This window comes from Melanerpes formicivorus, unplaced genomic scaffold, assembly GCF_026170545.1.
Source record: "Melanerpes formicivorus ecotype bairdi unplaced genomic scaffold, bMelFor1.0.p_v2 SCAF_8, whole genome shotgun sequence".
NCBI classification, from domain to species: domain Eukaryota; kingdom Metazoa; phylum Chordata; class Aves; order Piciformes; family Picidae; genus Melanerpes; species Melanerpes formicivorus.
The window spans coordinates 11,610,681-11,631,738 of NW_027142360.1; the positions used below are offsets into that span (position 1 = coordinate 11,610,681).

The following is a 21,058-nucleotide window of genomic DNA, read 5'->3' on the forward strand; positions in this document are numbered from 1 at the left end:
CTCTAATGAAAACATAAATATTACATAGGAGTCAGCAACATTTTGTTGGGCTGCAGTTCTGTGAAGAGCTTGTGTTCCACTGGGTAGTTCCTGCCAAAAGACTGCCCAGTTCCTCCCTGGGGCTTTCCTAGACTTTTGGTCTCATCCACAAGCCATCTGGCTCAGTCACACAGCACAAAACTCCTGTGATAAAACCAGCATCCACTTGCCTGCTAGCTGCAGAGGGTTGTGCTGGCCTAGAGAGAAGCCCAATGAGTGGTATGGAGTGAGCAGAGGGAGCTATAGGGGTGTGAAGGGACGGAGGAGATAAAACTTTCTCCTCTCGGTGGGGTACTGTCTCAGCCTCTGGGATAGCTGCGGGTTTGGTTTAAGCAGCCTTTATTTTATTTTATTTTTTGTCTGTCCTGGGGCCTTCAAAATTTTAATTTTCAAGATGTTTGTGAGGCAAAAGATTGCCCATTCTTCACATGTGTTGATGAAAACTTGAGCTATTCCAAATTTCCTTGCCTTCCTGTTAGTTAGCAACATAATTTTACACTGTGTGGCTTTTTTTTCCCAAGCATTTCCTATTCATTTTATACACTCAAATATAAATATTCATAGGACTATTAAGCCTTTTGGAGGAGTCTGTAAATATTCATCCAAGTCTACAACAAAAAATTATTTTAATTCTCCAACTTCAGAATTTTTATGAAATGCTATTTTAAATACAGGGGGGGGTTTGTTTGTTTGGTTTTGAAAGCATAATTTAAACAGTGATCTGGGATGGAGAAGAGAGAGGACTAAACAATAGAATAATTTTGAACTTGTATTTCTTGTCCAGTTCATAGCAGAATAGGTAAAGCTGTTTTGCTCTGTTTAATGTTCCAGAGGCAGCTATACTACCATGCAGTGAATTCTGTGGACAGGGCAAACAGTGAGTTTTTTCCCCCATTTGTGTTCCAGTGAACTTGTTTCATGTCTTTTCCTAATAATTGTTATGAACTGATGAGTTAGTGTGAAACAGCAATCTCTGTTTATTTCTTATGGACAAGAGACCCTGTAAATGCTGGCATAATTATGGTAGGCTTTAAAGGGACTGGACAAGGAAGTTTGTTCTTGAATGGCTTCACAGGAAGGCTCTAAATGTACTTAAATCAGGCTTCTTGTAGGTATTCTTCCTTTTTATTCCCCCAACCAGGTCAAAAGCAGGAAGCACTTGAATGCTTGTGAAGTATCCAGCTTCGGGTTCTTTATATTTCTGGTTTTGATGCAGTGAGTGTTCCCACGGAGCTGCTTTTTTCCCTGTGCTTCATAGATGATGGTTCTTAATTACTTGGCAGGGAGACTGAAATGCTTGGGTAGCAGCAGGCTGCCTGACCCTGCCTTGGGGAAGAAAAGATGCTTGCCACCAAGCAGCCGGAGTTCCACACAGGTGTGAAACTGGTGTTGCTGAAAGGGACAAGCAACCACGTGTTCCTCTCCATCTACACTTTATTCTTCACCAAGTTCATTATTTTAGATGATGCATAACAGGCAGTAATGCCTGGTCCCAAGCTGTGATGGTGGTGTGCAGTTTGCTCTTTAATTAGGGCACACTACTTTTCAAGCCATGCATTTTTAGATAGCAGATGTTTTAAAATGGTTACTACTTCCCCTCCCACCGCCACCCGCTCCCATTGCTCAAACCCTACTGAAATGCAATTAAACAGAATTGACATTATATAGTGGTTATTTACTAATGGAAAGGGAGTCTTGTCTTCCTTGCCCCATGAATACATTTGCATCTTTGCCTGAGCTCCAGTGCATCCAGGGTGAATGAACGTGTGAAACTGGATGCTTTGGGTTTTTGGCAAGGTTACCTTTTTGATGGCTTAGCTTTCCCAGACTGCATCCTGGGGCTAAATGTGTGCCAGCACTGAGGCACATATAGTGGTGAAAGCAGGAGGAGGAAAGAGTGGGTGGAACAACTCATACCCATGAGCTAGATGGGCTCCAGGTTGTCAGATGCTGGCTGGACACATTGAGTGTCTCAGAAGTTGGATGTGGGAAGCAGTTTCCATCTATCAGTGATACTTCTGGTGGCTTATGTTGAATAATTGGCTTAACATTTGGATCTCTGATTGTTATTCATTATGCATATATCATCTGTTTATATTTCTTAATTTCTTGTCCAAAACTGGTGAAAGATATATTGACATTATGTTATGAAAAACAAGCCATGGAGAATCTCTAAAGTGAAAGAATACTATTGTATATGTTCTCTTCAGTTTTGGGGCTTGACAATACATGTTCAAAGATCAAAGTGAAAGCAAGGGTTGGAGGGGATGTTTTTTAATAGAGGAACTAAGTATGTGAAAGTGCAGTGCCTCCTTCCCATAAACAGAACTCCTTGTACTCAGAGCCCTTCCTTCCATCATATGTCTTTCTGGAGTTGTGGCTTGAATGTTTTGTGTCTCTCTTCATTTAAGAAACCTCCATTACTCATTAAATAGTTCATGAACGACTTCCATCCGCAAAGCCATTGTACTGGAGTGTAGGTGACTTATAAGAACCTTGGTGTAAGTGATGCTGTGTTTTTGGCAGAGGCCCTCAGTCATAAGCTACTACTTTCAAACTGCAAGCTGTGCATTGGCAGCCTATGTGAAATCAGCATTTTCCAGTCAAGGGAGATGCTGAAGTGCTTCGGTTACTGTGCTGAGTAGTTCTGCCTGCTCCCTCTGGTAACCCTGCTGCCCTGTGGCAAGGGGAGCAGCAGTGACAGGTTTCTGGAGATCCTGCCAGCTGAAGCAGCTGCTCAGTCAGTGGGAAGGCCCAAAGGCTTGCTGCTTCCCCATCCTGTTTTGGGGGCAGAAGTAGGAGTGAAAAGCCACAGCAGCAATGGCCAGAAGAAGGGTTGTCACACGTTATTGCCATGACTTGCTGCCTCTTCAACCTGTCTCATGAGCAGTGGTCTGTTGTCCATCCGTGTGGCTCTCAGCAACACTCCAGCACCTTTATCCTGAAGGTATCTCAGTATCAATTTCACCATCGGTTGCCTCCATAACCAGGGTGACCAGTGAACAGTGGTCTAGTAGGGAAGAGGTGTTGAAGATGGTGACTGCAGCAGGTGCTCATTCCTGGAAATATCAAAAATGTGCCATTTTAATATGGTTTATAAAAGCCATCCATTGTTTCTATTGTGTTTTATACAGTTAGGTAACATTCCTGTTATATATCACTTGGACTTCCTTGAAGTTAACTTTGTTTTTTAAAGACTCCACATGTTAAAGGTGTTTTATCTTTTTGTTTTGTTTTGGTTTGGTTTTTTACTTTGCATTTCTCACAGAATCACCAAGGTTGGAGAGAGATCTCAAAGATCACCAAGTCCAACCTGTCACCACAGACCTCATGACTAAACCATGGCACCAAGTGCCGTGTCCAATCCCCTCTTGAACACCTCCAAGGATGGTGACTCCACCACCTCCCTGGGCAGCACATTCTAATGGCTAATGACTCTCTCAGTAAAGAACTTTCTCCTCAGCTCGAGCCTAAACTTCCCCTGGTGCAGCTTGCGACTGTGTCCTCTTGTTCTGGTGCTGGTTGCCTGGGAGAAGAGACCAAACTCCTCCTGGCTACAACCACCCTTCTCGCTGTTCTTGACTCCAGAATGTGCCCTGTCTGATGAGGAATGTACTGTAATCCTCGAGGTCCTTTCCAACCTAAGTGATACTGTGATACTGTAATCAGTGCACGTTGCATGGAGAAACCATAACTACCTATAAGCAAGTAGGCTTTTTGGGCTCAGTCTGGGGGAAAAGCCAGTCCAAGCCCTGTACAGTGTTTTTTGTTTTACTGGAACAGTACCAGCAGTGCATGCTATGTTATGTTATTGCTAATCAAAAATTTAGACTAATGTTGAAAGCAAATCCCATTAATTGCTGATTTATTTTAATAAGACTCACAGCAGATGTGCAGATCTGCCTGCATGGAAATGACTCTTTCATCAGAGCCAAAAGAACAAAGATCACAGCCAGGCAGGACAACAAGCTAAGGCACACTGAGCCTGCCTACTGTAGCCAGTGTTGGCAGGACATTTGTAATGAATGTGGAATTCACCATTCAGTCTTTTACTTTGCATAAGGTACAGTGTACTGAGACTGATATCAGGAGATTATTGATAAATCTTATTTTGTTTATATTTCAGTGCTTCCTGTTAAACCTCAGATTTTATAATGTTGAAGCAAGTAACCTATTTAAATGTGGTGGCATCTATATAATGGTAACTTGGCAAAAGGTAGCTCTTTAGTAGCAGTTACTATAAAGTGTATTTCAGTCTAAAAATGGAAGTTACCATACATACATGGTTGTGGAGGAATGGTGTGGGACAGAGATCCCACTGCTGTAGTACAGTACAACATTCTGTGTATGGAGTGATACCCAAGGAAACAGAGCTGAGGACTTTCTGCCTAAGATCACAGGTGTCCATACATGATGGACATCATTAGATTATCCATTGTATTCTGGAACCAGTCACCTTTATGTTCTTGGGAGATCCTTTGCTAATTGAATTAAATGGAAGAAGGAAAGATGCATTGTTGCAGCTCTGGGTGTCTCACATGCATCATGACATGAATACTGATGGTTTGGTAGCATAGGTGTAGGTTTGGTAGCTGCCTCCTTGTTTGTCAAGGCAGCTTCTTGGTGCAGGGCTGATTCAGTGTTTAAAAGGAAAAATTATGCTTTTAAAGAAATAAGTACTTGAAAATACTGTAGGTATCTGCAAAATGCTGAAGAATATTTAAGCAGTGTAAATCAATAGCTATGGTACTTGCCTACTGCTGCTGCAGAAGCAGGCTTGGCTGTTGCTAGGAATGAGCTGGTATGATGGATTTTGCAATGGGAGAGAGAGATTAGGTGACAGGGTCTACACTCTGCAGACCAGAAGTTCAGAAGATGTAAAAAGCTCACCTTATGAAAAGGCTGAGAAGACTTTGGGTTTGCTTTTTATTGGAAACATGCAAAGAAAACCCCACTTGTGTTTGCATTTCTACTTCTGCAAGCATGCAAGCATAAAATGATAGCAAACAATGATCAATTGAAGTGTCCAAACTCTACCCTAACCCTCCTGGTAAAAATAAAACTAAGTATGCCAACATGGTAATAAATGATAAATGGGGCTTCTGCCTTCCCCTGGTTCCTACCCAGAAAAAAAAGAAGTTGAGGGTTTTATTGATTCAGAGGTGAATGAATATTGATCTAAGTGAAATCTCAGTCCTTCATATTATTATTTCAAGTTTTTGATTGTCTTTACAGAACTGATTTCTTTTACACCCCAAAACAAAGCTGCTTGTCCAGACTTGTGTATTCACATCCTAATAAGTACTTCTATGACAGTTTCCATTGTTGTATGTGTTTTGCTATATATTTTCTTCCAGATTCCTTACCAACAGCAGCATAGTGACCCTCTTAATTAGAATAAACTCTGTGTTCTGCTGGGAACAAATGAAGTAGTCAGCTGACTGTACTTTGCTCTTTAATACTTGCAGTAGGAGCCCTTTCTTACAAACAAAAAAAAAATAATTACAATACACTCAGCCAATTTTTGGATGCTACCTTCCATAACAAAATAAACTTTTTGAGAGTCTGTCATTTTGTGAACACTTTGAACAGAGTAATAGAATGGCTGAAAAATAATGCTGGTTTTGGTATAGTAGTCCTGTTGAACAAGCTCACTGACAATTGAGCCCTATGAGGAGAGGCTGAGGGAGCTGGGATTGTTTAGCCTGGAGAAGAGGAGGCTCAGAGGTGACCTCATTGCCCTCTACAACTACCTGAAAGGTGGTTGTAGCCAGGAAAGGGTTGGCCTCTTCTCCCAGGCAACCAGCACCAGAACAAGGGGACACAGTCTCAAGCTGCGCCAGGGGAGGTTTAGACTCGAGGTGAGGAGGAAGTTCTTCACCGAGCGAGTCATTCGTCATTGGAACGGGTTGCCCAGGGAGGTGGTTGAGTCATCGACCCTGGAGGCGTTCAAGGGGAGATTGGACGTGGCACTTGGTGCCATGGTCTAGTCATGGGGTCTGTGTTGATAGGTTGGACTCGATGATCCTCGAGGTCCTTTCCAACCTAAGTGATACTGTGATACTGTGAGAAAGGAAAAAGTCTGTCTTGCTGTAGAAGAGTTTGTTAGTCATGGTGGAAGTCTTTGGTTGTTTTTGCAGGTTTTTTTATACCAAACTCTTCAAAGTTTAAACAACATAATACGTTTCAGTGACAGACAAAGTGTATTTTTAGGATGAGACACTCAAAACTGAGTATTTGAATTCTTTTCACAGGCAAGCATTAGTGCTTAATAAATGTGGTTATTTAATCCTGTTTGTAACTCTTGGGGGTTTTGTTTTGCTTTTCAGGCAGCAGTGTCTGTCCAAAGTTGTCTAGATCTTGTACAGCCGGTGCCACAACCAGACTATTTGAGGCGAATGTACGCAATGAAGCAGCTCAGGGAATAAATGGAAGTGTGCCAGTCAAACAGTCCCCACGTTCAGCTTCAAATCCAAAGCCACAAGGTAAGCAATCCCATATTTTCCTTAGGAAAGTTATTCTTCATCTCAGACTTTTTAGAAAGAACTGTATTTGTCAGAAATAAAATAGTAGGGTAAAAGTTGTCTGCTGAAGTACAAATGCTCTGTAAATGCTTTATGAATCTATAATTTCTGATATTATTTTTCTGAAAGAAGTTCTCTGAAGGGAAATTGGACTTACAACAATGTTACAGTCACATAGGCCTAGATGTATTTTTTTATCTCAAATGTTTAGTATATTGTTATGTGCTGACTGCCAGACAGCATGTGTCAAAATCATTCTCTGCCCAGGAGGTGGCTAGTAAAATTAATCCATTGCCAGGGTTTATTTTTCAAAAGGATTGCTGTATTTGAGCTGGAAGGTTTTGATACTATTTTTGAGTGTTTGGCAGGCTGGCTTCAAAGTGGGGGTAAAGGAGAAGATATTCAAAGCCTTTGGGGTTCTAGGGGAGCTCAAGAGGAAGCTCCCTGCAGGAGTATGTGGAAAGACAGGAACTTCATGCTTGTGCAGTAATATCTGGCCAGTAATGTCTGTGGAGCAGAAGTAGATTTCCCTTCTTTCTGTCCTTAAACAGTATCTTCGCCTTTAGAAGCTAAATAGGTCCGTCTCCATGTTGACTTCAAACTATCGTTTTACGTGGCCTTCAGTAACGATGATTCTGCTGAGGTTGATCACAATCAGTGTGTTCTGGAAACGTTGTATTCAAAGCCAAGGTGGACTGATGCCTTTTGGGGGTGCCATGTAATGGGAACTTCACTGAACCAAAAAGTTTGGTTGTGTTTTTTGGTTTGGTTTTGGATTTGCTAATTTCGGTTTTGTTAATTTTTAGAGTTCAGAGGGGAAGGAATCTATTGGGGTGCCAAGAAAATTTGGTTTACCAGGGAGAATGAGAGAAAATAAAGCTGTATATTTTGTATTGCTTGTTTTTATAGAGCTTTTTGTCAGTGTTCTTCACTAAGATGTTTTTATCACTCATATGTAAACATTACTTACCTGAGTATGCTTTCTGCATGGGTTCCTAGGTCTCCAAAATGTGTTCCCTGCAGCTAAGTTAACAAGAGGAAGCATATTTTTCTTCAGGAAAATATTTTTTGAATCTGTTAGTAGGTAAACAGAAATCAATAAGATGATTTTAAGCCTTTCAAAAACAAAGCCAGCCTACTTGTTATAAATTTTAGCTGTTAGATAGGTTCTGGTAGGGTTGGATACTATTGGGCCCCATTCATTCAAGTAATTGTGCAGCTGTTGTTGCTCTTTCATAGCCACGACTTCTGTGTTTGTCAAAATTACTTGTTCCAAAATGTGTCATAGCCAAGAACAGTGTTGTAGTCTTAGAAACGCAGCTGTGTGGATTATATTCAATAATACTGTTGTAAATAGTACTTTATTAAATATGTGCATCATATTGAAGTTATATGCTATGTCATCTTGGCCTTTTTACTTAATTGAAGCAAACCAAAATGAGGAAGATAAGCACTTGGGAGTCCAAACAATGCAAGCAAACTAAATTGCTTTAGTTTAATGGTTGCTAATTTATTTTAAACAACTTATTTTTGTTTGTGTTGGGTTGATTTTTTTTTTTGTTTGTTTTGTTTTTCTTTTCCTTCTCCTCTTCCCAGCATTTCAAGGAGAGAGCAAACTAGATGCCTGATAACCGGATAGTAAAGATTTATAATTTATTTCCCTCCCTCCAATAATTTCTTCCATCAATGATTTAGCAGTTCATATGTCAATTTGAGTATGGTTCAATTCCTGGAAATTTGGAACAAAACTTGAAACAGACTGAAGGCCAATGAGGGAGTTAAAGAAATCAGGCCTGTGGAGAAAAGCAGTTGCAGCCCATCTGTGAAACATGGTGCTTGCTTTTGCATCAATGCAGTCCCTTGTTTGACAGAGTGCACTAATCTAGACTGGAGGTAGTCAGCAAAATATACCACTGAGTTCCAAGGCAAATAGGATGCACAAGAGATGAAGCAAATTGTTAGGTAATTTCAATTTTGCCTTTACCTACAAATTTTTAGACAGCCATCTGAACGTAGAAATGAGTGGTAGAGTGATGTACCAATTGACCATTTTTTGCTAACTTCTTCTATTTCATGATCTTTGAATCTCTTGCATGAATTTTCTGTGACACCCAATTACTAAATCTTGGGCACAGAAATTGTTGTCTGTACCAGTCAGTTTTATTGTAAGATGGAAATATGTGGGAATGTCAACACTTCTTCAAAACAGTGAAGTGTCTTGTCAGCTTGAGAGTGTGCATCAGTTGCTCATTTCAATTTTTCTAATGAGTGCTTAGGAGTACTTGTGAATCTCCTGCTGAGGCTGAGAGGCATTTTTGTTTGGGTTGGAGGTGATTTTTCCACTCCAGATGATCAGCTGGTTTGTTCCACTTCAAAATGGTATGGATGCAAAGCATTCCAAATGTGGATTTCAGCAGACGCTTTTAGCAACCTACTCTATAGCATCAAATCTGTCCTCTTTTCTCAATTAATTATAATATAACCTGTATTTTTAAAAGCATTCAGTGCCCTAAGCCCAGAAAGCTGAAGGACCTCTTTAAAGCCTACGATGTAGACTGTACTTCTCTGACAAATGAAACTAAGCATGAACTGAACTAAAATCAAGAGCTACCTTGCCAGTCTCTGTGAATCTTTAAGAAACCTCTAACAATTACTTTTACCAACAAGATTGATAAATTTCAAACATTAACCCCAGTGAAAGAAGAAAAATGAAAGAACAAAAGCACATCTGATAATTTTTGGGGTCTTCTTTCCTAATATATTATGGGAAGATAACGTGTTCTGATGTGTTACAAAAAATATGGAAACACACATTCTAAATAGGAGACTACTTTTTGTCTACTCAGTCTAGGTTACTAGTTGCTTTTTGGTTTTGTCTTTTTCTTTTCCTTTTTTTTCTTTTGTGATGGTTTTTTGTTTGGCTTGGGTGTTTGTTTTCATTTGGGTTTTTTGGTGTTGTGTTTTGTTTTGTTTTTTTAACTGTTCTTGCAAGTCTAAATCTTTGGATCTCTCCTGCTGCACTCAATTTGTTCTTTCTGGAGGTGATGGTGCATGGAAGGAGGTGATGAAGAATGACTCAGCAAGGAGAGCTGTTGTTGCTTACCACAGGAACTGCACATTTTCATTGAATCAAAGCATAGGAGCATTTTTTAACCAGCAGGAGTTGAGTGCATAGAGGGAGATTAAGCACATTATATTTTCTAAGATGAGGTAAATTATACTTGCTAATACGCTTTGGAATCAGCATTGCCTGCCACTTCCTTATGTGTGATGGAAAACATTGCAAGCACATCTAAGCACTGCATCTTAAATCTCGATATTTTGGGTAACATTATACACTAGTAGCTACCTGAGCATATTGAAGGGCTTTCTTTGGGCAGAGTATGCAGTTCATATTTCCTAATGAGCTCAAAATTCTACAGTGTAGAGACAAGAGTATTTATAGACTCAAACAGAGGTCTGTATTATGCAGGGTATTACAATGGGCCAGTCTTTTATCCTTTTTTTTTCCCCTTTTTTCCCCCCTTTAAGATCCTTGCTGTGTGCACATTGAAAAATAATCTGATTAAAACAAAACACTGCAGAAGTACACTGAGGGGAGAATTAATGGAATTTATTTTCCATAATCCCTGTTAACAAGGTTGACCTTACAGGAAGGTTTGAGGTTATTTTTTTACACTACTGATTATTTTCATTGATCTTGTGACTGTCCTTTTCCCATGGCTCTATTACTAAAACTTAGAGTAGCTACACTGGTAGCTGATAATGGGGAAATGCTGTCTGTTAGATGGTAATAGGGAGTAAAGAAGAAAATACTTTGCATTAGTGAATTGATGTGGCTGTTTGGTTTGTGGCTCTCTGAAGACATTACAGGGATTTTTAATATACTAGGATTGTCCAGACTGACCAGAGGTTCCCTGTGCTTGCCTTACTGAAATTCTGCTAAGCTGGTTTTTCTTCAGTGATGACTGCAAAAGTGTGTGACATCTCCACAGAATGCCCTAGAATTTGATTTTCATCCCAGTGGATCCAGTATAAAAATAGTTTCCAATTAATTCCTTCTGCTTTACCAGTAGGCATCAATTCCCTCAAGTTTAGTAATTTTGATGCATACTCATGAGGGTAATAACATTTTTTGAGATGCAGACATATCTCAAGATGTATGAGTCCATTAAATAAGAGAATTCACAGGACCACGGCTTATACAGAATTCATGGCAAGAGCAAAAAGTGTTTCTACAAACCAGTGTAGTGCTGGTCAGCATTCCTATCCAGCATCCTCTTGCCCTTCCATCTCTTCCCTGAGGCAATGGCAGTGCCCATGCTCAATTATGTGTCCTGCTTTTTCCCAGCCCGCTTGTGTTGCCTCTTTCAGCTGTCCCATTGCCTTTGTCAGCGTGGAGAAGCTGTTTAGCACTTGGACAATTATCTGATGCTCATTGGCCTAATTCTGCCAGATCTTCTACAAACTCCCTGAGAAGAGGGAATATGAGGAAAGCTCCTCCACTGCACTGCAGCTACAGCTGAGCAAATGTGTGCGGCTTCTCAGGAGGGGCTTCAGTTACTACGGATACTCAGCAGTTACACAATTTAGTATTCTGCTTGTTTCAGCATTGCACTGTAATTATTTGAAAATGGCAGTGCTTTCATTTGTCCTTTCTGCACTGCATCTTTCCCCAAACTTGCTTTTTAGATTATGCTACTAAATATATCATAAAGCATGAAAAGACCAAACACGCATACACGGTAAAAGCAGTTGATCTGCAGTAATTCTCATCCTTCCCCTTCTGATTATTTTATTTATCAACATTTGTAGTCAATACAGTTGAAGACTAAAGGTTTTTGTGGTACATTTCTTCACAGAGTCCCTCATGGTACTTTTCAGCTTGTAACAATCACTAACGATCGCATTTAAATGCAGTTAGGTTATTGGAAACACAGATAAATATTACTTCCTATAAAGTTACTGGAGAGATAGAGAAAGTTACCCTTAATTAAGTGTTCCATCAAGTTTATCATAATCTTTGGTAGTATATTTGCAAGAATGCTTGTCAAGAGTACTTTCAAACATTGGTTGATGGGACTTAAGCTAATGCCTGTGGCACACAGGTTTTCCAGGGCAAGTCAAGAAGCTATTCTAGAGTCAGTGATGTGAATAACATGATTTTTCATATCCATCTATTGTGTATCCTTTACTAGTGCTTATTTTTCTATCATGAGAGCTACATGTGATTCCTAATGCCAATTCCTGTCCCTTCCTTCCATTCAGGTTTGCTCCCTGGTATGTCTGTATAGTTACTGTGACCTACTAGAGTGGGGCGCCTGTGGAGCAATTGCCAAGCCCCTGACCCTGCTGGTTCCACTGGCAGGGTGTTGCTTTCTCCTGACAGTTCATGTCTGCCTCTTATTAAAGGGCAGATACATAGTTTCATAGTTTCATAGTTTCATAGTTTCATTCAGGGTTGGAAGGGACCACAAGGATCATCTAGTTCCAACCCCCCTGCCATGGGCAGGGACACCCCACACTAGATCAGGCTGGACAGAGCTTATTTTTCAGTTTCATATCAAATATTTTCACTTTTTCACACAATGTGTTTTAGGAGTGTCTGTGTGAATTAGCACAGTTGTGGCATTGAAAATTGAAGACCTCTCCATTAAGTATCTCTTCTGACAGAGCCAGGCATGTGTTGCTCTCATAGCAGAACACATTTAGGTTCTGTCTATGAAGTGCTCTTGCTTCCCACAAAAGCTGTGCAGTCATTTAAAGGGATAAATTTGAAGATATTCAGCACTTGTGACTTTAGTTGCTTTACATGCCACATTGTCTTTTGTGTTCTGGGCAGTGCTTCATTAAAGAGAAGAACTTCTGGGAGGGAGAAGGGGAAAGCAAGAACAATAAAAATTATTATTGGGGGTGGGGTGGGAGTGGGGGGGGGCAGATTTTCAGCAGTATAGACAAACAAATGTTCAGTGAGGGAAAGGAAGCTCAAACCTGAAAGCAAAGACCTTTTCTACTGCCTGTTATTGCTGAGGTCATGAAGGAAAAGGTAAAAAATGAGAGCACCGGAGCTTTAGGGCAGTAATTTAAATATCTCTGTTGAGCTCCTCAGCAGATTTTTTGATTATGCTCAATTCTCCTTTTTTTTTTGCAATAAAAGCTGCATTTATGGAGGCCAAATAAGTTTATTGCAATACAGTATAAAAACCATCCAAACAAGAAAACTCCCTAATTTTCTAGCTTATTAAAGTAGCATGTGCTTTGGCTTTTATCTAAGAAGTGTAACAAGATGCTGTGTACCAGATAGTGCATAAAAAAACCTCTCTGCAGTCCCTGGATTTGTGAAGAAACTTTAAGGCCTCCCTTAATCTAATACATTCTTATGCAAAAAAATTCATGTATTTTCTGGCAGTTCAAAGAAGTGGTTCATGAGTGTTTGATTGTTGTTGCTTTCTGCAGTGCCTCCAAAGCCAGTTCATCTACAGAAGGTATCACCTGTTACATACCAAACCCCTAGGCATAAAGCTTTATCAAATCAGAAACCAAGGATGGAGGAAGAGGCACCCACCCCTGTTTCTAGCATCCCCAAGGAAAAGCCCAGTAAAGTGTCAGATCTCATCAATCGTTTTGAGGGAGGCAGGTAAGTAACAGAATTTGAATTGGTTTGTAACCATATGTGTGTGGATTGTTGGAATTGGAACCTGTGAGGAAGAACGTTGATACCATGGAAGTGCTCAAATCCATCCCTACCAGAGGAGCTGGTGGCAAAACTGCATGTGTTTTGAAATGTTAAGAAACTTAAGCTGAGCACTGCAAGTTTTGGAAGTGGCTTTCTTGTGATCCTCGGGATACTGATGTTCTGAAAGGACGCCCCTTATGAGAATGAATGCATGATGTATAATAAATCATGTCCTGAGCAGCCAGAGTATTAAGACTTTCATTGAAAGTATTTCCCCTCAAGATGGGAGAAAGGTAATCCCTTATGCAGAAGCAGCTGAACATTGCAAAAGTATGCTTGTCTAGTGGAATATAAATAGTTTCAGACCTTCACCTTCTGTTGTTAGGTAGAGACTTGCATTTTGATATGACAGCTGCTCAAAGATTGGAATAAGAAATTACTGCAGCACTGGCAATCCTGTGAATTGTACTGCCAGTCCTGTTTTCAAAGCATCACCAATGTCTTTCCAACAAAGTAGCATCCTTAGAACAATAATTTTACTTCTTCTGAAAGGAAGCTCCTCAGGTTCATTGTGCCCTAGGCCAATGAGCTCTAAGTTTCTTCCTCCTAGATGTATCTGCCACATTGTACAGGAACTTTCTCAATATTATTCAATTAAAGGAAGCTATAAAGAGAGCAAGGAAAGCTTTCCTATTTGTAAGCTTTTAAAAGTGGGGACATTCTGTTTTGGGGACTAAGGGAAGCTGAGTTGCTTTTTGGCGACCATCACTTATTAAGTAAGAGATGCATGTTTGAGTGTGTTCCAGTGGAATAACGCAGCTCAAATCTCCATGGTCTGAACTTCCTAATATGAGGCCTGAAAAAAAAATGGGTTGGAAGGGACTGGTTATATGGTGGAACTCTCCTCCTCTCCATAGCAGAGGTTTTCTATAACACCATGTTTAACTACTTTTGCATTTTTTTTTTTTTGGTGGTTTGTTTGTTTGTTTGTTTTTAGCCCAATAAATCCCAGTGATTTGAAGAAAGATCCCTCTGTTCTCCAAATTTCTAAATCTCAAGGAAGATATGGGTCAACACCATCACCTCAGCCAAAACTCCCCTCCCAGCACTCACTACAAAAACAGGGAAACAGTAATAACGACAAAACTCAGGTTGTACAGCTACACACAGCCAACGGAGTAGTAGCACAAGACCAGGCAGAAGATGAGGACAGGAGATTACCAGACCGTGACTCTGCTGTGTCCACCCCAGTTCCTGATAATGCCGTTGACAGCAGCTTGATAAATGGAGAAGGAGAAAGTACTTCAGGAGAGTCATTGCAAAGTGTAACTGCCTATGAAGGACAGATGCTTAACAGCAGCTACAGGACTTCAAGCAGTGATACACTGCTTCCATCTGAAAATGAAACTCAAGAAACAATGGAAATTAATACTAGCATGAAGGAAGAACCAAGTGAGGAAATCAGTAAGCAAGAGCAACTTGTAGAAACAAAGGTAAAAAGATTTCATTGTTGCCATAGTACTACTTTGTTCATTTTTTCTGATCTTTTATTTACAGAAATAAGCTTCCAAGAGCAGGCCAGAAAGTTGAAAATGTTTTGCTTATTAAAAAAAAAAAAGACAGGAAAAAATATTTCCCTTTCCTCTATCCCCATCCATTTTCCCAATTAGCTAAATGAATTTTGAAAAAGTGAAGCTGAAATGTGTACATGTTTAGCACCGTGCTTCAGCTGTGCCAGACAAGAGACACGTGTTAGTAGTGTATATGACATAAAAAATTCGATGTGTAGAAGCTTCCAGGTGTGGTAAACTGCCGCAACAGGGCTTCAGGCAGAACTGTCATGTGAGTCCTTGACTTGAATGTAGTTGCCAGGTCAAATCTGGGAAGGCATTGCCATTCTGCTAGCTTTTGGATGGATGAAAGGATCAGAGAACACTAAATAAATGCCTTGTTAGCAAAAACTCCACTCCTCTTAAGGGAGAGGTTTCATCATTAAGTGAAATAAGTGGGTAGGAAAACAAAAAAAATCTGTCTTGAGAAATGAATTGGTGACAATTTGTTCATATTTCCCCTTCTTCAAGTTTGATTACACAGTTTGCCTTCTTGTACTTGAAACGTAACCAGTGCGAGTCATGGCAGGTGGAGCTGGGCTGGACTCTGCTGCCTTTCATCCTCACCAAAGACCCAAACAGCTAAGTGCTGATAAAGCTCATCACAGCTTGTCAGGAGTACACCTATTAACTGGAGACCTCCATAAGTTCTCAAGTTTAGTTAGCTCAAGGTCACATACCTATGTGTTTGAGGGTAAATTCTGTGCATCTCAAATTCTCACATGTCATAGGTTAAAATATCCTATGTAATGACAAGAAGGTGCTGGGTTGTGTGGGTTTTCTTCTTTATTATAGTTGTTGGTTTCTCCAGTAATGAACTAACATTATGATTCCCACCTAAGCCTGGTCATGGTCCAAGGCACTTTCAACCTGCCACACCTCTCATTATGTTTCTATCTCCTGTTCAGTAATGCCTGTTTCCTCTCTCTGTGCCAATAAAGTGCTGAATGCTCTGTGGGCAGCAATGTTATGCATGATTCCAAGTCATGCAGTAAGGTGCTGGCAGCATTTTCAGGAAAAGGCAAAAATGGGAGGCAGTCCTGTTGTAAAGTCCAGGAAGGAACTGGGCAAATGCTAATGGTAGCAACCTCATCAAAATCTGTCTTGAGCTGTTGAGATCACACGTGCTATGTCCTATATTGACCAAGAGTCAAATTGTGAGGTGTGATATGATGGTGACGGGATGTATTGTTTGCTTTTGCTTGAAGGGTAAAATCAAACCCATGCAGGATGATTTAAGTCAGTGTCAGGGGAGAATTTAGTCTGTGAAACTGAGCTGGATCTTTCTGAGATACCAACTTGCTTGTGATACAAGGACATTCCCTTTAGTGAGATTAAGAAACATATCTGCCACAGACTGATCTAAGGGCCATGCTTTACAGAATCAAACACTGATTTAGATTGGTTAATGCAACCTACAGATTGAAATCAGCCCTGTGGAGGTCTAAGTAGCTGCTGCCGTGCTGTCTGGAATAGTGGGGGGGTGATAAGGAACAGGAGAGGTCTGGTGGAGCTTTAGGATGTTTCTACAGCCAAGCAGGCATTGGGAAAGAGCTTTCGGATGATTCTGCGTCCAAGCAGGCATTGGGGAAAAAGTAAGAGCATTTAGACAGCCTGTGATTGTGCTAAGCACCCCCTTAGTCAGAAAAGAATCTTAAAACTGGGATGCAGTCCAGTTCAAGTTGCAATGTACAGACAAATAGCACTTTTCTGCCCTTTTTCTAATTAAGCAAGTGTAGATACAATTCAGTAAAAGCAACAGGAACAGATGCATGTGAGTCACAGGCAAACTTTAAATTATACATATGATATATATTTTGATGTCAATGCAAAATAACTTCTCTTGCATGCCATCTTTCCTAATTCAAGGAAAATAGTGCTGCTGTCTCTTTTCAAATGCATAGACATACAGCAGAAGTCCACTGCTGGCAAGGGTGAATTAAATTGGAGAGTGGTGCAAATCCAGAGCAGAAATTACTTTTTAGGCTTGGAAAAGAAAGCTTATTCTGAAATAATGTTACTCTTACAATTAGTTGTTTCCTCCCACTTATCACTGTATGTCTGACTAAAGTTAGATTATTGCACATTCTGGAAAAGTGGAGACAAAATGTATGACATTTGGCAGTGTGCTGAAACATTTTTCTACAAACAACCAGAGCAGAGTATGCTTTATTTTTCTTATTTACTCAATTGGTATGAAAGTCACAAACCACAAATATCTCACACACACACAAAAAGGACAGAACAAAAAAAGACAGAAGTGAAAAGCTTCCTGCCTTGCTGCCGAAGCACCTTCTGTCATAAAATTTAGTTTGCCTAAAATGTGGAGGCTGACGAGTACAAGAACATCCCAATCAATTAACTTCCTGAATAACATCTTGTGAGAAATCTGCTGCTAGATCTAACTAAGGACAAGAAGACAAAAATGCTTTATTATTTGTTGTGAGACTGGTAAGAAACAGGGACATAGACTGTATGCCTGCCACAGATGGAGAAAAATCCATTCTGCATCTTTAATGAAGTCTTTACTTGGCATCATCTTTTTAAAGGCAGTATTGGGGGCTCTGGTGTTTCAGGTGCAAAAACCGAACGAAGACTGTGTAGTTCTAAATGTAAGGTGAAGTTTTGATTGAAATTGGGTGAATAGAATAGAATAAACCAGGTTGGAAGAGACCTGCAAGATCATGACGTCCAACCCATCATCCAACACCACCTAATCAACTAAACCATGGCACCAAGCACCCCATCAAGTTTCCTCCAATGATGGCCACTCCACCACCTCCCCCGGCAGCCCCTTCCAATGGGCAATCACTCTCTCTGTGAAGAATTTCTTCCTAACATCCAGTCTAAACCTCCCCTGGCAGAGCTTGACACTCTGTCCTCTTGTTCTGGTGCTGGTTGCCTGGGAGAAGAGACCAGCCCCCCCCTGTCTACAACCTCCCTTCAGGTGGTTGTAGAGAGCAATAACGTCTCCCCTGAGCCTCCTCTTCTCACTAACTTTCTCCCTGGAAATGGTTTAGTTATGTTCTTTGGGGTTTTTTTCTGTTGCAGCTCTTTAGTAACTCTGCCATCATCTTCTTGGTTCTACAATTTATGGTCATCTTTAACAGTAGTGAATAAAGAACAAAGCTGTATACCTTTAGCACTTAATATGAATGTGTAAATCCTCTTGAGCAGACAGTTGTAATCTTATTACATCATCGCTTATTTAGGGATACCAGGATCTTTACTGCTTTTCTTGGTTTCTGTGCAAGAAACTAATCCATCATTTCTTCAATGGACTATTCTGTAATGTGCACTTGAGCTGCAGCACTAGCTTGGTGCAGCAGTGAGTCTTTCCACTGAATGTGCCTTCCTGTGAAGCAGGACATTGCCAGCAGCCATGCATGCATCCATCCATCTGGTCCCATTTCACCTGATATGCTCAGGACAAGGGGCCACCACTTCCTCAGGAGATGGAAAACAAGCCTGTGGCCTGTTGCTTCCAAAAGAAAGGAAGCTGGAGTGACCTGGGAACCAGGAGGCTTTTCTTCAGACAGGGTACTAGATAAGACACTGAAGCAGGTGAATAAGTACTGAGGAGGATGGAGCTAGTAGTAGAAAATGCTGGTTAGAATTCATGTAACATGAGGTGGGAAACCAGTCAGGAATATGATTTTGTTCTTATACTGATATAATCCTAAAAATGTTCTTATGTTGGAATAAGAACATGCAACTGTGATTAAAAATATAAATCATCCAGGGTACACATTTATTCCCACATAGAAGACTCTTGTGTCAGGTAGTATGACTGATGTAGAAAGGGGACTAAGGATCAAGAATTAGGAAGATGCCTGACGTTGACATGGAGAGGATGGCAAAGTTTGGATCAGAGCATAGTGAGACATTAAAAGCGATTTGCCCTCTTTAGGAATGAGGATTAAATGCTTTTTCTGAATTTCTCATTTTGGGTGATATTTTCAAGTCTGTTAATGTATGATTTTCCCTCTCATGTAGTTTCAGGTAATCTGAAAACTATGGATTGGTTCTGTAGCAGTGGTCCAGAGAGAAAGTGGCGTTTGAGTGGGGAGAAAAAATAAATGATCAAATTGCCAGAGAACCAGTAGCCCCCTTGGTTTTGTGCCTCAAGTCCATATGTGAGAGCTCTCTTAAATGGCTGCGCTAAAGAGCCTGCTGTAGCTGTAACAGCTAATCCTCCAGTTCCCTGCAGTGTCTCTTGACAGCACTTAAAATGCTGTTCTGTAGGTTTACTCTGGTTGCTGTGCTGATTAAAACAGATTTAATGAACAGCTTTGAAGTCACTATTGAAAGGCGGTATTGAGGGAGGAGGCTTGCTGTGTAGCAGTGTGGTTGTTAACACTGCAGATTAGAATTCAAATATGTTCATATTTGGAATACTTATTAAATACTGAAAAAAGCCACTGAAGTCCTTTTAACAGAAAAGACTTCAGTATTCTGCAAACCATCATTATAAATGCACTTGCAAATGTTTATCATAATCTCCTGGAATGCAATGTGCAGTCTGAAAACAAAATAACTCTCTTAAGCTCTCCTTTTAATTTAGTGGTTTTTTTGTATGAAGTTTTTCTATGCTTTGTGTAGAAAATGACAACTTTCCCTTAAGCCCTGTGACAAGGCTGTCATTTACTTAGGAAAAACCTGGGTGCTGTTAGATGTGAACAATTTTCAGCACTAAATCTGGAGTAAAAGTCTTGTGATGGAAGTGTCATTTTGTTGAATTGGACACTTGTGAGCCTGAGACGTTTCCCTGATGGTTTAACTTTCATTGTTTGCTTTGAAGTAGCTTCTCATAGCAACTCATAATTTTATATTCTAACATACTCAGCTTAATATTTGAAATTTGAATGGATGTTTTAAGTTTCTGTTCAGCAGAAGGATCAGAAATGTATTTTGTGAAATGAAAGACTTCAAAGTAAAAAAATTCCCTCAATGTGCAAAAGCGACTTCCATAAGCATCTAGTGAAGGAGCACTCTAATTGCAGTCAGCAGTTAATCAGCAATGAGTATATTGATGAACTTAAAACATTTTGTATGGTATTTTTCACTAATTCTATCGTGCAAAGAACATGCAGTTCAAATAATTTGAAACAGGGGTGGGGGCGAGCACCAACTAATCCCATCTGTTCCCTCTTACTCTGCAAACCAGTTCTTCCAGCTCTGAAAGGTCAGTGGTACTCATTTACCAGGATGTGGGGCTGCTCTGTTAAGTAGGGAGTTGGTGCTTTTGGCAAAGATCCCTGTACAAACTGGGAAATTTTACATGTTTTAGGCTTTTCAGTTTTGCACTGCAGTTCAACTGTTTTTTTTTACCCTACTCTGACTTCCACATTTGTTATTAAACTCTCGGAAAGTTCACTTCTTCAAAATGAGTGTCTCTTTGTTATTTGCACTGTAAGGTAACCTTGTGTCATTTCAACTCTTTTTCAGTACTCTGTTACGTTTTCTCTAGTATCCTAAGAGCTGTTCTTATTTCCCTCTAGGAGACAGATGAACAGAAACGTCACAAAATTGCCAATGAACTTCTGCAAACAGAAAAAGCCTACGTTAGCCGACTCGACCTCCTAGATGGGGTATATTTTTCTTGAATTTGCTTTTAATTTTCTTACCTTGATTTCAGTTGAATGGCTAGGATTAAGTGTATGTATATAAAATACATGAGAAGTCAGTTTTGCTGACTCTTCCAGACAGTTGTTTGCTTTCACCTATGCTTTTATTTTAAGAGCATTACTTTCTTGTTTTCTTTTTTCTTGGGTTTTTTTTTCTCTTTCCTTTCCTCGCTGCTGCTGCTTCTTTCCTTTCCTCGCTGCTGCTGCTTCTTTCCTTTCCTCGCTGCTGCTGCTTCTTTCCTTTCCTCGCTGCTGCTGCTTCTTTCCTTTCCTCGCTGCTGCTGCTTCTTTCCTTTCCGTATTAGAAATTTCTGGATATTCATGAGGTATGCTCTGTGTGTGTAGATATCACCATAAGCAATAGCAACACATGCTGGTAGGCTGTCCAAGAAAATAGACAGGCAACCATTTCTTGTCTTCTGGTGAATTGGAGAAGGATATTATTTTATAATGTTGAAACCACCTACCCCCTAGAAAATTACTGAAATCATTCACATCTGAGTCACCTAATCAGAATTTTTCTTTAGTGTCAATAAACCAAAGATGATGGCCATTTTAAACTGTATATCTCCTATTTTCCCT

General features: G+C 40.2%; 1 protein-coding gene across 6 annotated transcripts in view; it reads left to right on the forward strand.

Annotated features, from left to right (window-relative positions):
• FGD4 (FYVE, RhoGEF and PH domain containing 4) overlaps window positions 1-21,058 on the forward strand; it is a 96,321-nt gene that overhangs the window by 53,194 nt on the left and 22,069 nt on the right. For all 6 annotated transcript variants that reach the window (XM_068142147.1, XM_068142149.1, XM_068142152.1 and 3 more), the window contains exons 2-5: window positions 6,369-6,524; window positions 13,020-13,200; window positions 14,237-14,732; window positions 20,351-20,440. In XM_068142147.1, the coding sequence (XP_067998248.1) occupies window positions 6,369-6,524; window positions 13,020-13,200; window positions 14,237-14,732; window positions 20,351-20,440 (923 nt within the window). The remainder of the gene's footprint in view (window positions 1-6,368; window positions 6,525-13,019; window positions 13,201-14,236; window positions 14,733-20,350; window positions 20,441-21,058) is intronic.